Genomic DNA, 19511 nt, shown 5'->3' with positions numbered 1-19511 from the left:
ATGTCAAGACTTTTGGGGTGAAGAATCATCTGAAATGACAAATTTTAAGATTATCGTATCATCATAATGGAGATGCAAATTCATAAGCAACACTGGTAAAAACTTTAGAAATAGAATAAAATGGAATAAAAAATAGAATCAAAGTCTGCAGAATGAATTTCGAAATACACCTAATTTAGCTAGTAGCTAGCTATAAGTTCCTTAAATGATGCAATCAAAATGTTTTAAGCTCCAAAATTAATATGAAATCAATGTAAAACCATAGTTGAAAGACTAAGATAAGGACTAAATACATACATTCAAATCCACGACAAGTTACCAGTAACCATACAACACCCAACATATGTTAGCGTAGTTAACTAAGCTTTCTTCTTCGATAGTGGTAAGAAAAATTAGGCTGGGTCTCCTGGCTAAATACATGTAGGATAACACTCATAATGGCAGAAAAAATCAGTCAAACTTTTGTACGGAAAGTGAAATATGCGCCTTTTGCACAAAAATGAAAAAACGGCGCGCCATTAAACAACTTTTCGTTCCTGAAGTTTCGTTTTCAAACATTAGCCACCTAAGGTGTGAGTCGGTAACTTGCACAGGAATATGAAATACGGTTATCTTAAGCTAGATTAACTACCTATAATAAATACAACATTATGATCACTATATCTACGACATTCCCCTTAAAAATCAATGTCAATCCGCTTTATAAATAAAATTTTTACCCCCTCGGCTAGTTTCTTATGTAATCTCCCACATGAATTGGCTCTGCGTAAATTATTCACCAATGTGTTCATTTTTTATTCCGAGACGAAGAAAGGCTAAACCAAACAGTGATGTCTACTTCGAATTTTAGAATCGTCCAAGCTGATGACGGAAATCTTCAAGCCACAGGGCTTCTTCTTTTCTGTTTGAAGTGGTTATGCAGCGCTGCAGCGTTTATGAGAATGTTTTTTCTGTTATCAAGGTCTAAAGCACTTAAAACGTCTGCATACGAGGTTCTTTTTTGTTCCCGTTCAAGCCTATTTTAGGGTTCACAAAGTCCGTTTTAGCGAAAGCTTCTGGGGCGCCCCAGTGGCGCCCCAGACCCCGCCTGAGGGACTTACAGCGCCCCCCCCCCCCCCCCCCCGAGACACTTAGCTGTATATTCAAATTTTCATAGCCATCATGACTACTACGAAAATTTGCTGAATCCGCCCCTGGATATTGCGTCAAAAAATTCCATTATTCTGTTTATTTTTTATTTAAAAAGCAAAATATGTCGCTCATCTCTATGCGAAGAGAGTATTGTTTTTCAAAATGGTTTTTGTAACAAACTTTACAAAAACCATAAACTACAATAACAAGTAACGTAGCATACGTAAAGAAATAAGTGGGAGGTTCAAATATTATTCAAGCTATTTTTTTGCAGCTATGCACATGGAATAAAAGATTGGATAAAATAATAAATGTGATTATATTTAATTACAAGAAAGTCAAAAGATTGCACCATTTAAAGCTACAGTCGATTGAAATTACATAGATCGCAGTCCAAGCAAAAAACAAAACATGAATTATAAATAAATTTAATGTTATTGTTGAAAATGTATATAACCTTTTTATATTTTTTTAACTGTTCTTTTTTTTAATTTAATATTTTGACCGGTTAAAAATCTTTCCTCAGTTTTTTCCGCATCCAAGACATGGAATGGTAAGATCTAGCATATTTCGATTTTCAACAAAGATTGAAACAAAGTGTGTTGCCATAGTGCAAGAATAGTTATACTGTTACTCCTAATTTTGGTCACAAACCCACTCGCAGTAGTGAAGCGATTAAGGTATGGAATTGTGGGCAGTCTCGTTGATATCCTATGTCGTACCATTTGTATTACACAGTTTTGGTATGATACTACTTTTAACAAAAAGTTCCAACGTTAGCAGAAGTCAAACTATATTAATGATCAATCTGAGTCTGTCGGAAATTTGCTTATCCGCAGCGAGTGTAGCTTATATCGTGGTGTACTATTATTATGGCGAGAAAAACATTGTGTATCAATTTTTATTAATTTACTCAATGGTTTCATGTTTACCTTATTATGCCGTTATGTACATTCTGACATTAGACCGACTGGCAGAAGTGTACTTGAACATCCGTTATCCCTTATATTGGTCAGCAAGAAAAACGAAATATTGCATGATCATAGTATGGTTGATAACTTTGTGCTTGCAGTTGTCATTATTTGTTTATATTCGTGTCGAACAAGTAAATGGTTTTGAAAAGCTTGAAGATTTTTCCCACTTTTATGGCTTTCCATTTGGCGATATGGTTTTCGTTATAATTGCTTTTGCGACATACATATACATTGTGAAAAAGATTCGACGCAATAGAAAGGTAATGGCTCGAATGTCGGTTTCAATAGAAAGAAATACAGATCGTAATACGGATGGATTTAGTTCAAATGGTCAAAAATTGCGTCAGCACATCAAACGAGCGAATCTACATTTGTTGTTACCATTCCTATTAGTGACAACTTTCGTACTGTTCATTGTCATACCAGATTTTATATTCTTGTTGATGTATAGAGGTTTTATAGCAAACACTTTTCTGTTAGATGTGATAATCAACATAGTTTTTTCTATCGGTTATTCTTCCGATGCCTGTATTTATGTTTTGTTGTCGACTTCTTTCAAAAACCTTCTTCGGAGTTGGTTTAGAAGATTTTTTAAAAGGTAAAATGGTACATTGGAAACAAATTAGCTACGTATGTTGCAGAAATATCGTCAGCATGGTAGTAAGTTGCTTTGCGGCTTTAGCTAGCAGAACTTTGGAACGAACCATATATTTTAAATAAAATGGTTGCTAGTTGTTATAGAAACTGTGTCTTTTTAGAAGGGCCATTTTGCGCCTTTTTAACTTGTAAATGAAATCAAAGTGTAACAGTTAAAAATTGATGTGTTGTTTGTTTGAATAAAACACACTTGGATTGCGTTGGGAATAGCTTAAACATAATTTCGATTTTGTATGTCTTTTAAATCATTTTTTAGCTTCCAATTACATGTCATATGGTTTAGTTTATTGCTCTTAGTTTTTCATTCGTAGCTTTACGGACTGGAATAATTTTTAATCTAAAAGCTACTTATTAAAAATTTAATAGAAATTTCATTATAATTACTATTTATCTATACTATCTATTTGTGTTTACTCTGTTATGTAACAATCATGAATGAATGTTTTTTGTAAAAGAGGTAGCTCGAGTATCGATATTTGATTTGTTAGCGTCATTCGTACACTAAAAAATTAACTCGACAGGCCATCATGTATTAATAACTTTAACTTTGATCACAGGACTTACTCTTTTGTTTGCTGTATAATCTTTGCCGTAATACTCGCATACCACACAATAGTGTGCGTGAAACTCGCCTACCGCACATTAGTAAGCGTGTGATACTCGCATAGCGCACATTAGTATGCGTGATACTTACATACCACACATTAGTGTGTGAATACGCTGAACAATGAAACGTAAATTTTGAATTTTGTAAACTGTTTCAAATTTCAGTCACAGTTTCGGGTTTCGAATCTTACCGAGTAATGATCTTAAGTTTCATTAGTTCTTAAGTGCTTGGGACTGAAAAAACCGTAAACTATTGCTTGTGGGTTTCATCTTGAATATTTTTAAACAGGATTGCAGATATGTCTCATAATTACAGTTTTTTTTTTAATTTCTTACTATTTCCGTCTTTTTTAGTAGGTTTAAACTTGTGTTGCTGAAATGAAGCATGAGAGTCAGTGATGAGCAACACTTTCCGTATCACGTTTTCGACTTCTTATAATTGCGTAAACAACACCATTTAAGATTCCTCCAATGTTAGAGAAGGTCGTAACAAACTGAAACAACGCTTGCGGAACATCTGCTACTAATTGCCACACACCATACAAAGCCATCGCCCACCATTGTATAAAGAAAGCTGCAACAAATAAGGACATAGTCTTAGCTGCTCGATGTGATGCCCGGACCATGTGAGCACCCTTGCCAGAAACATCTTTGAACTTTGGCTCCTCTTTTTGAATGCGGTACCATGTTAAAATATACATAATGATGTTTACGGTGAGAATTAAAAGCAAAGGCACTGTGGTGAAGAATAAATTCGCGTACTCTCCTTTCACACCATCAAAGTAGCAGCTAAAAGTAAAATAAAAAAATATTCCAATTTATAGCTTTAATTTTGTAAAATGTGTTAAGGCTTTGATTTTACAGTCGAAGCAAAGTTACTCTTATTTACCCTCCATTATGTACTTTAAAGCGGATTTAAACTATATGTTCTGTTTTGAAGATTGTTGTAAAAAATAACAATATTTTAGGTTTGCATTCTCTTTTAGCATAACACGCATACCCTACACGACTGGTTACTTCCGTAGAACTTGAAAGCCCAAAATGTCTAATACTCACAAGGTTCCATTTGGTCCCATAGATCCAGTCCCAAGAGCTATCATACTACCAATGGCTGGTGTTCCAAACATCCATAACAACAACTTCCAATCATATTTTCCAAATTCAAGCTTTTTACGAAAGTAAATCAAAACAAAAGCGTTGATAGAAACCACATTTACCATCAAGTTCTGGGCAGTAATGAACTCGGCTAGCATGATGCCATAAAACTCGCAAAGTGCTTTGGGGTAGACATGATCTTTTTTGATGACAATATGCAAATGATCCATTGAGTGACAGATATTAAACAAGGCATCGCAAATGGCAAGATACACAACAAACCGTTCACTTTTTGTCCATGTGAAAAATGTTGATATTCTTTGATGTTTAAATGAAAAATATAGTACCAGTATAGCTGTTATCAAACTTAAAAAAATACATGTTAACGCTGGTATATGGATGGCGTAAAATTGACCGTTATCCAGTCCATATAATGCCAAATCGTATCTGCTTTCCTTCTTTGGTGTGATTAAGGTGTTATTTTGTGTTGATATTTCGTTAACTTTATTCACTCCAAAGAGTGTTACCACGTCCATTCGTTTAAGTGAATGTTTACAACTTCACGATAAAATTAGACAAATATTTGGTAATATGAATATTTTAAAGAGGAATATTCATAATTAACACGGAACAATTTTTTCGTTTCTTTTTTATGACCGAAATTTATTTTGCAAACATACGTATTAAAAATTAAAAAATATTTGCACGAAATAAAAAAATAACTTGCTAGTGCTAATTATCAGCTTCTTGCTTGATCGATTTGGAGAAAAAAGAGAATTTTTTCGTTATGGACTGGCAGCTTGTGTTTTTATTCTGTGCAAAATATATCATGCACTGAAAGCTGTTTATAAAACTCATTTGAGTTGCAACGATAGTCTGTAACATTATTTTGCAGAGAAGGCACCACGTCCGACTCGCGTAGCACAGTGTAGCTACCTATATACGTCGTGCATTGCGTCGACACCAGTCCCCCTGATATTATTTTGATACGTGTGTGCGAAGGGGGAGTGTACGACACTACCTCTGATCCTATACTTTCAAACAATAGCTATCCATCAATTCCCCCAATTGATGGATAGCTATCGTGACAGATTCCTCTCAGGAAAGCTTCCACCACGTAGGTTCTCATACATTTTATCAATATCATTAAATTAAAGGGCATGATAGTTCTTCACTAGCTGTTTTGTTTTGGTGTAAGAGACTTTCTCCGTTTTTAGAGTAAACTGATGACGTGATATTGTAGTTATTTTCTGCATGATTCTCACTATAGCAAAAATGCAAAAATTCTAGCCAATCATAGACAGTGACTTAGTCAAAGAAAATTCTCCATCGGACAAGCACAGCTAATTTGATGGGAATAATCATGCCTAATCTGAGTAACAAATGACTAATTAAGTGGCACAACCATTTATCAACCCCATTTTAGGGGAGAATATTGAGGGTCTCCTTTTTTACCCAAACCCATGGAATTATGTGAAGGGCAAATGTTATGACAATAAACTTGGCACAGTAGCTAACCAAGAAAGTTTATGTAAATTTAAAGTGTGTCTCAGTGCAACTTTATGTTTCTATAACAAAACAACACCTGTTCTTTCCAGCTTTTAAACGAGCAAAGTGTTTTAACGCAAACCCAATTTTAACAAACGCGAGGGCAAGCTAGATAATGTTTAAGAAGAAAAACGTGCGTCATACTAAACTATTTTGGGATGGTGGCGTCATGCCAGTAATGGTTTAAAATAAAAGTGATATAAAAGTGGGTTTGTACAATATTTTAGGCTGCTTTGGTTTGAAAAAAGAAAGTAACAAACCAATTAAAAAGACAAAAAGTGAAAATAATCTCTGCAGGGTTTTTTGTGAGGAATAAAAATTGTGTAATATGAGTTAAGGAAGAAACGTTTTCCTGTTAAAACCGTAAAAAAAAAACAGATTTTAATATTTTCTTTCGAAATGTGGTCGTGAGAATTAAGAAAAGCTGAACATGGTGAAATTCATTGGATGTAACTGCGGTTTACGCTCTGGCTTTCAAATTCGCGGCAGAAAAACCTCTGAATTGTTTATTCCTAATTAATATTAATGCAAAAAAGTATATAAAATACGATTTTAGAGGTATGATCATGGAACATTTTTCATGCGATGCTAAAGATAGGTAAGGATTGTTATCTTTATTTTATTTGATTATTTATCTTTTGTTATTGTGACTTCTAATATGAATATTTTGACAGCCGGGGGTAAAAAAACGTGGCACAAATTAGGGCGCCTAAAACTTCCCATTTACTGAAACGATTTAGTTACAGTTTTATACGCTTTAATTAGTTGAAACAATTTACGCTCTATTGCTTTTTTAATTCTATCAGCATTTTTTAAATTTTATTGTGACTTTAGTGCGATGTCAAATCATTATTCTATGACCCAGAAACAATAATTTATCTTGATAAGAAAAAGTATATTTAATTAATCGCGTTAAAAAGGCTTATTGAAAGTAATTTTTAACAATTTGCTAAATTGACCTCTTAATCGCAAGAAAATGTCGTCAAAAATAAGATTTTAGAAAATTGGATTCCAGGAAACCATTTGTACCCTATACCCCGGTTGAATAGGTTCAAACAATCTCAATGTTTGTACAACTACCCTTTTTGCAAAACTGTAACGCGTTCCGCTTTGTAATCTTATTTCAAGTAAATCCATCTGCAAAAGAATGACTTAATGCCCATTTTTGCAGGAGGCCATCTGGTTCAGTAATGACTGGAAGACCAGCAGCATATGGAGAAGTCATCTACACTCATGCAACACCAGCATTGGCAGGTTTGGTGCTACTTTTCAACGTCATTGTCGTCGCCATTATCATCAAAAAAGTCAAACTAAAGCCGTCCTTGATTTACATCCTCAATTTATGTTTATCAGACACATTTGTTGGGATTAATATGATCATACTAAAGAGCATGGACCCGTTCATGAAAACGACACTGAAAGGAAAATCCGAGGTTAAAGAATTATACAGCATTATAAAGCACGTGTTTATCAGATTTTCGCTGCTTATCTCCATCTTTAATCTCATTGCCATCACCTTTGACCGATTATTTGCCGTTGCTTTCCCGTTTCTTCATCATAAGCAAAACAAGCTGTTTCCATATAAGATATGTTTCAGTGCGTGGGTTCTCTCTTTGGCGTGTGTTTCACTCGTCTACTGCGTATCGAGATTTCTTCTTTCAAACGTTGAAAAGTATAACAACTTGGTATTTCCAGTTTTAACTTACACAGCTACCATCTTCTTTGTTGCATGCTACACCGCTATTTTTGTTGTCCTGCGTCGCAGTAACAACAAACTCAAGCAGATTTCAGCGGCAGCATTTGAGAGCACGGGGAAACATAATGTTGGAAGAGACCTAAAGAGAGAGGTATGGATGATTTCATCCTTCTGTTATGCATTTGCATATTTCCGCTATAGCTATGTTAATATTATTGTCTTTTTAAAAACAAAAAAAAACAGAACGTTTACAGGAACTGAACAGTTTATGTAATTTTTTTATTTATATACATATATATTTAAACACAAAATTACAAAACTAGAAGAGGACGAATACAAAACTCTTCATACTCCACGATAGAAAAACCTATCTGTGGGGTACTGCACATAAATTAATGTAATAGTTGGTACGCAACGCGTTTTATTTGATCAAAGTAAAATCGATGTCCAATAATTCACGTAATGTGTGCTTCGTATAGATCAATTTCGTAAGTCAACAAAACGTTGAAAAAATTTGCATCTTCAATAAAAAGCCAGTCCATATGCGTTCATACGCTAAGTTCTTTGCATACCTTTTTAATTCCATTTTATTCACTTTCTCAAACTATTTTATGTGCCTTTGCTGGAGAATTTTAATTTACTGCGTGGCAAGGTTTTGTTGAAAATTCAAAAAAACTTTAAAAAAAGTCGAATGGGAAAACGACAAGAACAGGCATAACTGTATGTGAGTAAGAATATGCTCTGATATTATTTTTCAGTAGTTACCAAATAAGTATTGTTGACAGCTATTTTGCGACAGCAGCTAACTAGCTTGGTAGTAAACGAGTTAATTGCGACTATGCTATCACTAGTAACTAGCTATCTAACTAGATTCAAACATTCCAACTTTTCTGACTTGACTGGGATTTTACAGATCTCCCTCCGTTCTAACTTCACAAAAACTCTCCCAATGTTGAAAACATCAAGTTGACAGAAATGCGCCAGTTGTGCAGAAAATAATTGATCAACAAGAATTCGATAGTGAGCGGGGTACCTATTGGTAATATGTATTTAATAGCGGATTTTTGGCCCAAAATTTACGACCACGTTTAACAGTCTGTTTCCACGGCTGTTATATCTGTTAAAGGAAACAGTATACCTAATCCCGGGATTTAGAAAGAGTCACTAAAAAGAGTCAGTTACCAAAGAAAACTGGATTAAATAAGGAAGGATTGAAAATTGGAGTATGTAGATACCTTATAGCTAGTAGGCTACAACGCAAAGTTAAGACCGATGTTGGTAAATAATTCAGTAATGCATCTAAATTAATCGCCATTTTTTTCTTTCTTTTTGAAAGCGTGTTAAGACTTGAGTCACTTAACTAGGCATAAAAAACTCTTAAATAAGCCTAAAAAAAATAATATGTTACCAAAACAATTGATGCTAGCCTTTCCCTGCACAGAGAATATCTATAGAACCTTGTTTTAATCAATAAAGCTGACAAAGTGTACTCGATACCCTGGAATCTGTTGTTGTTAAATTATTTCAAAGGAGAATATGAAATGCAAAAGCGGTTTAATCAATCAAGTATTACCCATTTAAGAAGAAGCTTTGAACGTCCTTGTGTGAAAGCCATGAAAAAAATTTAAAAAAAAATTTAATGTGAAGTTGTAATAACGCCAGAGAATCCTGCTGACTTACACATCTAAAACAACTTTGGACTGAGATTATAGCTTCGTACAAATGCAAACTCGCAAAATATTAAGAAAACTGAAAAAGTATATTGGCATAATGATCCCTGTCAATATACTTGCTGACAAGAATTTTAAGGCTACAAAACATGGGTTTGATTCTACCACAACTAAATTTCTAGATTTTAGGCCATCTATGTTTAAAAATTGAACACAAGTGTCGCATTTATGATTTTATTGGTGGTATATTTTCCGTTGATACCTTTTGACAATAAGAACGTTTTGTGTGCATTTGTTAACAACATATAGAAACAATGAGCAATGCATAAAATGAAGAGCAGTTTTGTTGCTTATTTATTTCTAATGTAAATACATAGTTATTTAGAAAAAATGTTATATATTATAGTGTACTATTGATTATTTTTAAGTTATTAAGAATTTTAAGAACATGTTTTATGATGAGTTTTAAGAATCGCATGATATATTTTTAGAACATTTACGTATTCAGTTGGATTTCTTAATTATTTAGATCTGTCACTTCTTTCTTTTTCCATTTTATTATTTATAATACTTTTATACTTTTTAGATCCGATTTGTGTTAATGGCTGTGAAAACTGTTTTAATTTTCGCGCTATGCTGGCTTCCCTTCTCAACTTGTAATCTGCTTAAAGCCAGTGGTGAATCTTGCGGTGGCAAAGATGTCGAACGGACATTGTTCGCGCTGGCTTTTTTAAATTCAGTCTTAAACCCGCTCGTGTTTTTCTCGCACGTGAAAGCAGCTGTTGGAAGAAGATCTAAGAATGGCAGATTGCACCAACAGAAGGATAAAAGAGACACGCCCATTTCATCTGGCAAGACAAAAAGCAGATCAAGTACGGAGTTCACAAGCTTAAAATTACGCCCAAATTGGAATACAGGGAAAGAAAACAATGGCTATCACGACGATAACAACAACAGCAACAACAACAGCGAATACGACAACAACAACAACAACAACAACAACAACAACAACAAAATAAACAACAACAACAACAACAACAACAAAAACAACAACAACAACAACAACGACGACGACGACGAGAACAACAACAACAACGATAGCCACCAACCTGCAATATTGTTAAACGATATTGTCGTATTGTAAAATTTAAAGGAGAGCTTTTTTTTACTACTACAGTTAAGTCTATGATGGGTCCGCCAGAATTGAACTAAACTCTCCATCTAGTTGTTGTTGTTGCGAAATCAAGCCAAATCTGCAACGTTCATAAATAGTTCAATCTAAAAAAATTTAAAACTCTAAAAAAAAGCATGCATGTAAATATTTACCGTAAAAGTTGTTAGTGCTTTTTTATTTGATATTCTATTTTCTTTAGTTGTAAAATCTTTAGGTTTGCATGGCATTGAAAAATGAAATAACATGAAGTGTGCAATGTACATCAATTTTATGTATTCATCATGCGCGCATTTCTTTATCTTACCACCAACCAAAATTTTATTGGAAGTGACGTCATAGTTAAAACAACAAGACGCAAAAGCATAGCTGACATTAACTATCTGTCTTTCGACTCGAATACTGAATTTTTGGGGAAGGTGTAATATTTGACCACCAATTTATTTTCAAGATTGTAGTCATAGAAACTAAAATGCTACCAATGAAGCTAAAGATTTATAACCGATAGTGATTTTTTTATGTAGATAATTTTATGGGAAGCAGTTCTGCTAACAGGGAATACAAATACCATTCACTACCCTAACCATTGGAAAAAAATCATATTTCGAGGAAATAATTTCTGTTGTCTGCTGGCCAACATTTTGGAAAGTCGAACTATCGAGAAGCTTGTAATTTTGTGATTTTTTCGGCAGACAAAGAATGAAATATCACTTATCTTAAAAAAAAATTGTTCAAAGCAATGTTTTGATTATCCAGGCAGGTAAATCTTATTCAGAGATGTAACATAATGTGTTTAGTAGATTTTTGCTGTTTTTTGTAAACCCATTTCGATCTAATGGTCGTTTATTTTGACTCTTTAACCCTGCAAATTGCTTGAAATCTTTTCGAAAACGTAACTGGTTTACAAGATAAATAAGCTAAAATCGAAGTTGTTCAAACTTTAGATTTTTTCAATTAATTCGAAGGTTGTAGCTAAAATGTCTGTTTTGCTCATGCAAGCCGGTGGAATTGGTGTTGAAACTTTTTTTGAAATAGAATTGAATGCTCATACTGAACATTTAATTCTATTTCAAAAAAAGTATGAAACTATATGGCAGAAGATTAGTTATGACAATCGGTTAATGTCAAGGACTTTTTTGTAGAAAAATGCTTTCTTTTCGAGGTTTTTTTATAGTTTTTCTGTCTATTTTAACATTTTTTGTGATGGACCAGATTAAGATGTACCAGTCGATGGAAGAAAGAGATGGTTTAAAATTAAATATTAATATCATCTGGATTACTTGCTCCATTATTATAAAACTTTGCGACTTTTTATGACTACCTTTTTTCAGGAAATTAATTAATGCAAAGAAAATTAGCACGAATACCTTTAATAAATTGAACAAAAGAATGTAATTAACGCGAATGAGCTCAACCGACTTTCGAACAACATTAAAATAATGCGATTTAGAAAATATGTGTATCTTAACTTGGAGAATGAATTTGTTGAAAACCTGTTTCTCTTTTTTTCTTTAAAACGTTTATAATATCAGCTGCCCGGCAGCCTGCCCTATAATTTCGTGTCCTGGAATAAAGTAGCGTCTTTTCCGAAAATTTTTAATCCACCTGTGGCTCGACGCAGTTAAGGTGGGGTTCTGTAAAATACACGTTTTTCGGGGTTTTTCAAAACCTGAACTTTGAACCTCAAAAAAATGTTTAATAATGTATCTCAGGCCTTGGAAGTGATATTATATCTGGTCTGCCAGCTTTCAACTTCTTTCTCTGATGCCACGGATTATTAGACATTGCTCAAAACCACCACACTTAACTGTCTAAAAACGGAAAATGCTATAAATTCTGAACTAACATGAAAATTTCACAAGGCATTTATAATATTAATTTAAACATGTCGGCTAAGTTTTGTCACTTGTGGAATTTATTTCCACTAATTTTCTAATTCGGTTTGCTCAACCGAAAATAATCTATGTATTTTCTAAACTCCATGTGGGACAAGAATAACGCGGTATTAGTATTGTAGTAGTTATTTATGGTGTAGTCGTCTTAGTTATCACAGTTGTACAAGTTCGTAAAGTGTAAAAATACAAATGTAAAGCATATCTGGCTAAATTGTCGTTAGCAATATGCCCAATGGCTTCTCTACTAAGGTCAGTGTTCACGATATCGAATTTTAACTCATCCTCCTGCTCAGCAATATGCCTCCGTGGCTTCTCTACTAAGCTACAACTTTGACTCAGCTAACAGTCAGCATTTTTTTCATCGTAATATCATCAATCTTTATTACACTTTTTCAGAATCGTTACAATTTTTTACGTCATCAAAAAATATATGTACATAATAAAAAATAAACAACAAGCAATCAGAAGGTATTCGCCTTTTCTCTACTGATTTAAGTGCAAGCTTTACTTAGAGATTTGCCTTTTCCAGGATAAAAACTCTCCGGTACCTCGCAGCCAAATGAGGTTGGTTTCATTTACCTATTTTCCAAAAAGAAACCATATAGAAGCGTGGCATATTTCTAAGCGTAACATAAGGCAATTATTACCTTATCATTTTTTACAACTTTTTAGGGGATGGGTGGGTGGGCTTTCTCTTTAACTTGTTACAGCCCTGATGGTTAATCCGCTTGCGAGAAGATTGGGAGTTGTTGCACGTGTTATAAACGTTAAGACTGGAACTAGTAACGCCACACGAGTATTTTGTAACGAAAATAAATACAATAACGTATTGCATTTTTCATTATTTGTCCAGTACTTATTTTTATTGTGAAAGTGAAAGATATGTTACAAACCATTTACACTGCTAACAGAGAATCAAAGAGAATAGAAAATTACACAGAAAGATCTCAATGTTATAATTATAACTCTGTCAGTAGTGATAGACTGCAGCCACTACCCCCATACTTTTAAGGTCCAACAACGCTCTCCAAAAAATACAGTTAAGCTTTGCAACATGACCCTTAAAGAATTGTTAATTAAGTTACTAAGTGACCGTAAAAGCTCAAATTTTGTAAGAATTTTATTAAAGTTCGTTCTTTTGCAGGTGTACTTCTTCTAATTAAATGCTACAAAAAACATTTTTCTAAAACCTCTTATAGCTCAAGCATCACTTTTTCTCACATCGTATATAGTATATGAGCAAATACTCTTACGACCTTAAAAATGTTTTGAATATTCCTTTTAAAATTTTAAACAATTTTCACCATAATAAGTCATAAAAGTTTAGTTGAAGTCACAAAAATCAGAACGTTTTGATGACGCGGCAGAATGTTATTAAAAAAAACAGGAGAAGGTGGGGGGGGGGGGGCATAATTCCCTTTAGACAATAGGGCTAGTCGACACTTGTCTACGATGGTCTCGTGTACACTGGTAATCTACATTCATCTGCATTCTTTTAAGTTCTGTGTTTTTGGAATAAATGGACCAAAACTTAAAAAATATCCATCTTTTTTCTCATTTATTTATTTTTAATTCAACATATAGCCTAGATATAATTTTGTGCTCTTGAATCAAATCCTAGTAAAATTCTTAGAGCAAAGGAAGGCAAAAGGCTTAACTACGGCAGAAGATATTCCTAGCCAGAAACCAGTACATTTTTCGGGCCTTAGCTGATCTCGTGGATTGTTCTGTAATGCGAACATAGAAACTGCAAACACCTTGTTTCAACGCAGTTTACCTGGCCTACACATGTGACACACATGTGGTTATATATACTGTCAGTGACGTGATTAAATACAACAGAAAAAGAAACTAAATTACGAGAATAATACAAAATATCTACATGAAACAACTACAATGATTGTTAAAGCTTATTTTTATGTTAAGACAGTTTGAGCACTTAGGTGCAAGTAAACCATGCCCAACATTAAGGTAGGTCGGTTGAGTACAGGTACAAAGTATGTGGGAAATCCAGTGAAGCGCTCTTAGCAATAGAGCTGAAATGAAAACACAGTTTACAATAGTTGTTACCCCAAAATAGCAAAAACAGTCGCGGCTAGCATTTTGTTATTTTGCAGAATATGTTTGCGTAAAAAAAAATAATCGTGACGCCGGGATGAGAACTTAGTACAGGTAAACCATGTCGTACATCCATGTGTGGAGAACTTAGTACAGGTAAACAATGTCGCACATCCATGTGTGGAGAACTTAGTACAGGTAAACAATGTCGTACATCCGTGTGTGGAGAACTTAGTACAGGTAAACCATGTCGCACAGCCATGTGTGAAGAACTTAGTACAGGTAAACCTCGTCGCACATCCGTATGTGGAGAACTTAGTACAGGTAAACAATGTCGTACATCCGTGTGTGGAGAACTTAGTACAGGTAAACCTCGTCGCACATCCGTGTGTGGAGAACTTAGTACAGGTAAACAATGTCGTACATCCGTGTGTGGAGAACTTAGTACAGGTAAACCTCGTCGCACATCCGTGTGTGGAGAACTTAGTACAGGTAAACAATGTCGTACATCCGTGTGTGGAGAACTTAGTACAGGTAAACCATGTCGCACAGCCATGTGTGAAGAACTTAGTACAGGTAAACCTCGTCGCACATCCGTGTGTGGAGAACTTAGTACAGGTAAACAATGTCGTACATCCGTGTGTGGAGAACTTAGTACAGGTAAACCTCGTCGCACATCCGTGTGTGGAGAACTTAGTACAGGTAAACAATGTCGTACATCCGTGTGTGGAGAACTTAGTACAGGTAAACCATGTCGCACAGCCATGTGTGAAGAACTTAGTACAGGTAAACCTCGTCGCACATCCATGTGTGGAGAACTTAGTACAGGTAGACCATGTCGCACAGCCATGTGTGAAGAACTTAGTACAGGTAAACCTCGTCGCACATCCGTGTGTGGAGAACTTAGTACAGGTAAACAATGTCGTACATCCGTGTGTGGAGAACTTAGTACAGGTAAACCATGTCGCACATCCATGTGTGAAGAACTTAGTACAGGTAAACCTCGTCGCACATCCATGTGTGGAGAACTTAGTACAGGTAAACCATGTCGCACATCCATGTGTGAAGAACTTAGTACAGGTAAACCTCGTCGCACATCCATGTGTGGAGAACTTACATTAGTACGCCCTTCAGATACCATTTTCAATACAGAAACTTTATCGCGCACGAAACAACCCATCAAACCGAAACAATTTAACCAAACTAAAACAATCGCTCGCCAATTCTATCTGCGGAATAAGTTTTCTTGCAAATTTGCAAAATTCTTTATCAGATTAAATAAGAACACATATAGCATGTCGTTACAAAATAAGGTTAAGGTCAATCGAGACTGTTGTCTCGTTATTGAATCAATAAATTTTATATTACTGTAAAAGTTGTAGCTACCTTAATGCAATTTAGCATGAGAAAGATTAGTTGAAAATGTTTCTGTAGTTTAGCTGCTTTCACTTTTATGCCAGAGGTAGTTAGCAGTTAGATAGCCACCCCCGATGCAGCTGAGTAAAAAACAGATTGATGAAGAAAAAACAAAAATAAGAAATGTTAGTTAGGATGAAAAGCTAATAACAATAAATGAAGCCATCTATAGCTAGCCAGTTGGTTGACTGGCCTGATGTTGTTGACGATTGACGATGTTGACAATTCTTATGTTGCTTTACTATCAAACCGTGTAATTTGACTAACAATTTTGTTTTGTTTTGTCAATTTCTTTTCTTTATAAAAAAGAAAAGTGCGCAGGAGGCACAAACACAGCAATATTTGCTTAACTAGAATGGACGCAGGTATGGCGAACGGAGAACTCTTGTGTCATTCTTTTCTATTCTGCGGCTTAAGCAAAATGTTTAAAAACAAAACCTTCTGTATCGAATCTCTTACTAATTGGAATATTGGTTTTTCCCAATGAGACTTGAATTAGGCAGATTCTGTATTATAGATATAAAATATTTATAAAAATACAGTATTCATATATATATATATATTCATATATATATATATAGTATGGTCATTGGGAATTACGCTATTCACAGGGAATTTCAAAGTGCAAAAATGAAAAAAAAGAAATGCTCGAAATGAAGAGCAAAGCAAAGCTGCAAAAATCAATCCAACTTCAAGAAAAAAAACTATCGTCTGGTCGAAAATTCGGCAATCTTATTCCTGGAAAATTGTTTACCAGCTCCACGCGATTATCATGACCAAAAGAAATCGAGATAAATTTGTGTGGATTAAGGTACCAACACTTAATTATCAGTTAAGAACTTAGAAACTCGTTTTTATTTTATAATATTGTCAAATGAATTTCTGCCATGTCTTAACCTTTACAATGTTTTATTACCCTTTGTGTAATTTAAGTGAAAAACTTAATTTTACTGGTGTGCGAAAATAGTGTAGTGGTAGCGCATTTGACTTATAATCATAAGGCTGCAGTTTAAAATTTATATTCTGGTGCACTTCAAATGTAGTGTCTTCGGTTTCTTTAGTACCATCTAGTGACCACGAACTGGCTTGTGTGGCAGGCAAGCAAGTTAGAACAATGCTATACATATCTGTAGAAGTAAGGCAACATAGTTGCAGTGGAAGAGGAGGAATAGCCAGTTGTTAGAATGCAGTTCTCAGGGAGGTTAATTACCCTACTTAATAACCTACATAGCACCCTGCTACTTCAAAACCAAAATAGCACCCTGCTACTTAATAACCTACACACATCATTCTAATAAGGCGAACAGATTTTGCAAATAGTTTATACAATGAGTCGTACCAAAAACAGACTTTGGAATCAAATGCTTACTACTCGTAGGAAACTTCTTGCAAGTGCAGGTTTGACCTCTTCAACCCTGTTAAAGAGTTGGCAATGCATGGCAATTCATGGCAATGTTATCTCAACCACCTGTCAGGTCGTCGACGTTTTATTCTCACGTACTTAAGATCAATGCCGTAACGAAAACGACCCAGCGCAAGGGGCATGAAGTTTAGAACATAGCAGCTAACCAATCTTAATTACGCTGTATACCACTTTCTGCAAATGGAACCGTGAAAATATTCTGTCAAAAATTTTAATACTAACACGACTTCAGCTTTCGTTACTGTTCACAGTAGCCGTCAGGCTGCTAACATTTATTTAAGGATTGTCGAGAGCACGACCTTCTGGCTGTTTCATCAGTGACTTAATTACTTTGAACATTCTTATGATGACGATTTTTATTTTCTTCAAACAGAACGTCACCGTGAAAATTTTTTTTCTAGATACGGGTACTGATAATGATGCTTGTGTTTATAAACTCCTGGAGACAACAGTCTCGATTGACCTTAACCTTATTTTGTAACGACATGCTATATGTGTTCTTATTTAATCTGATAAAGAATTTTGCAAATTTGCAAGAAAACTTATTCCGCAGATAGAATTGGCGAGCGATTGTTTTAGTTTGGTTAAATTGTTTAGGTTTGATGGGTTGTTTCGTGCGATAAAGTTTCTGTATTGAAAATGGTATCTGAAGGGCGTACTAATGTAAGTTCTCCACACATGGATGTGCGACGAGGTTTACCTGTACTAAGTTCTTCACACATGGATGTGCGACATGGTTTACCTGTACTAAGTTCTCCACACATGGATGTGCGACGAGGTTTACCTGTACTAAGTTCTTCACACATGGCTGTGCGACATGGTTTACCTGTACTAAGTTCTCCACACACGGATGTACGACATTGTTTACCTGTACTAAGTTCTCCACACACGGATGTGCGACGAGGTTTACCTGTACTAAGTTCTTCACACATGGCTGTGCGACATGGTCTACCTGTACTAAGTTCTCCACACATGGATGTGCGACGAGGTTTACCTGTACTAAGTTCTTCACACATGGCTGTGCGACATGGTTTACCTGTACTAAGTTCTCCACACACGGATGTACGACATTGTTTACCTGTACTAAGTTCTCCACACACGGATGTGCGACGAGGTTTACCTGTACTAAGTTCTCCACACACGGATGTACGACATTGTTTACCTGTACTAAGTTCTCCACACACGGATGTGCGACGAGGTTTACCTGTACTAAGTTCTTCACACATGGCTGTGCGACATGGTTTACCTGTAAGTTCTCCACACACGGATGTACGACATTGTTTACCTGTACTAAGTTCTCCACACACGGATGTGCGACGAGGTTTACCTGTACTAAGTTCTTCACACATGGCTGTGCGACATGGTCTACCTGTACTAAGTTCTCCACACATGGATGTGCGACGAGGTTTACCTGTAGTAAGTTCTTCACACATGGCTGTGCGACATGGTTTACCTGTACTAAGTTCTCCACACACGGATGTACGACATTGTTTACCTGTACTAAGTTCTCCACACATGGATGTGCGACATTGTTTACCTGTACTAAGTTCTCCACACATGGATGTACGACATGGTTTACCTGTACTAAGTTCTCATCCCGGCGTCACGATTATTTTTTTTTACGCAAACATATTCTGCAAAATAACAAAATGCTAGCCGCGACTGTTTTTGCTATTTTGGGGTAACAACTATTGTAAACTGTGTTTTCATTTCAGCTCTATTGCTAAGAGCGCTTCACTGGATTTCCCACATACTGTGTACCTGTACTCAACCGACCTACCTTAATGTTGGGCATGGTTTACTTGCACTTAAGTGCACTTATGCTCTCTATGTTTTATAGAATACTGTTTCTTTAACAACTTTTTAAAATACGGAAAATTTTCCTAGCAAACAAAATTTAATTTACGCTTTTTTCACACGTTAAGAATAATTTTTGCAGTCAATTTTGCATTCTCTCCATTATTTAGAGTACTCATTCTTTAACAACTTTTTTAAATATGGAAAATTTTCCTAGTAAACAAAATTTAATTTACGCTTTTTTCACACGTTAAGAATAATTTCTGCAGTCAATTTTGCATTCTCTATGTTTTAGATTACTAATTTTGTAACAACTTTTTCAAATATGGAAAGTTTTTCCCTTAAACAATATTCAATTCACGCTTTTTTCACAT

The 19511-nt window shown here is 35.0% G+C and overlaps 5 protein-coding genes across 13 annotated transcripts; 3 read left to right on the top strand and 2 right to left on the bottom strand.

Moving 5' to 3' along the window:
* Positions 1–1813: 1813 nt before the first annotated feature.
* LOC130648133 (histamine H2 receptor-like) lies at positions 1814–2707 on the top strand. The gene has a single exon (XM_057454165.1). It carries the CDS (start codon positions 1814–1816, stop codon positions 2705–2707), a length of 894 nt encoding a protein of 297 aa, XP_057310148.1.
* A 912-nt stretch (positions 2708–3619) lies between these two features.
* Positions 3620–5217, bottom strand: LOC130647328 (uncharacterized). The gene is made up of 2 exons (XM_057453138.1): positions 4425–5217; positions 3620–4157 (listed from the first exon to the last, which is right to left on the bottom strand). Exons 1-2 carry the CDS (start codon positions 4997–4999, stop codon positions 3761–3763), a joined length of 972 nt encoding a protein of 323 aa, XP_057309121.1. The 5' UTR covers positions 5000–5217; the 3' UTR covers positions 3620–3760.
* Positions 5218–7201: 1984 nt separating this feature from the next.
* On the top strand, positions 7202–7981 carry LOC130648132 (trace amine-associated receptor 13c-like). Its single transcript, XM_057454164.1, has one exon. The coding sequence runs from the start codon at positions 7202–7204 to the stop codon at positions 7979–7981; it is 780 nt and encodes a 259-aa protein (XP_057310147.1).
* Positions 7982–13949: 5968 nt separating this feature from the next.
* Positions 13950–18863, bottom strand: LOC130647341 (uncharacterized). Of its 4 annotated transcripts, none has more exons than XM_057453155.1 (3): positions 18836–18863; positions 18534–18586; positions 14390–15608 (listed from the first exon to the last, which is right to left on the bottom strand). In XM_057453155.1, exon 3 carries the CDS (start codon positions 15601–15603, stop codon positions 14539–14541), a length of 1065 nt encoding a protein of 354 aa, XP_057309138.1. In that variant the 5' UTR covers positions 15604–15608; positions 18534–18586; positions 18836–18863; the 3' UTR covers positions 14390–14538. The 4 variants fall into 4 exon arrangements, with proteins under 4 accessions (XP_057309141.1, XP_057309138.1, XP_057309140.1 ...); XM_057453157.1 differs by lacking the exon at positions 18836–18863 and adding an exon at positions 18794–18818; XM_057453154.1 differs by lacking the exon at positions 18836–18863 and adding an exon at positions 18710–18737.
* On the top strand, positions 15259–19222 carry LOC130647342 (uncharacterized). Of its 6 annotated transcripts, none has more exons than XM_057453163.1 (3): positions 15259–15329; positions 15456–15524; positions 18030–19222. In XM_057453163.1, exon 3 carries the CDS (start codon positions 18061–18063, stop codon positions 18994–18996), a length of 936 nt encoding a protein of 311 aa, XP_057309146.1. In that variant the 5' UTR covers positions 15259–15329; positions 15456–15524; positions 18030–18060; the 3' UTR covers positions 18997–19222. The 6 variants fall into 6 exon arrangements, with proteins under 6 accessions (XP_057309146.1, XP_057309144.1, XP_057309145.1 ...); XM_057453161.1 differs by having other exon boundaries at positions 15264–15329; positions 15456–15509; positions 18015–19222; XM_057453162.1 differs by having other exon boundaries at positions 15329–15413; positions 15456–15509; positions 18015–19222.
* Positions 19223–19511: the final 289 nt, after the last annotated feature.

The sequence above is a fragment of the Hydractinia symbiolongicarpus genome, chromosome 6 (genome assembly GCF_029227915.1).
Source record: "Hydractinia symbiolongicarpus strain clone_291-10 chromosome 6, HSymV2.1, whole genome shotgun sequence".
Lineage (NCBI taxonomy): Eukaryota > Metazoa > Cnidaria > Hydrozoa > Anthoathecata > Hydractiniidae > Hydractinia > Hydractinia symbiolongicarpus.
Note: the sequence above shows the minus strand (reverse complement) of the source record. Positions and strands in the feature narration are given on the sequence as shown.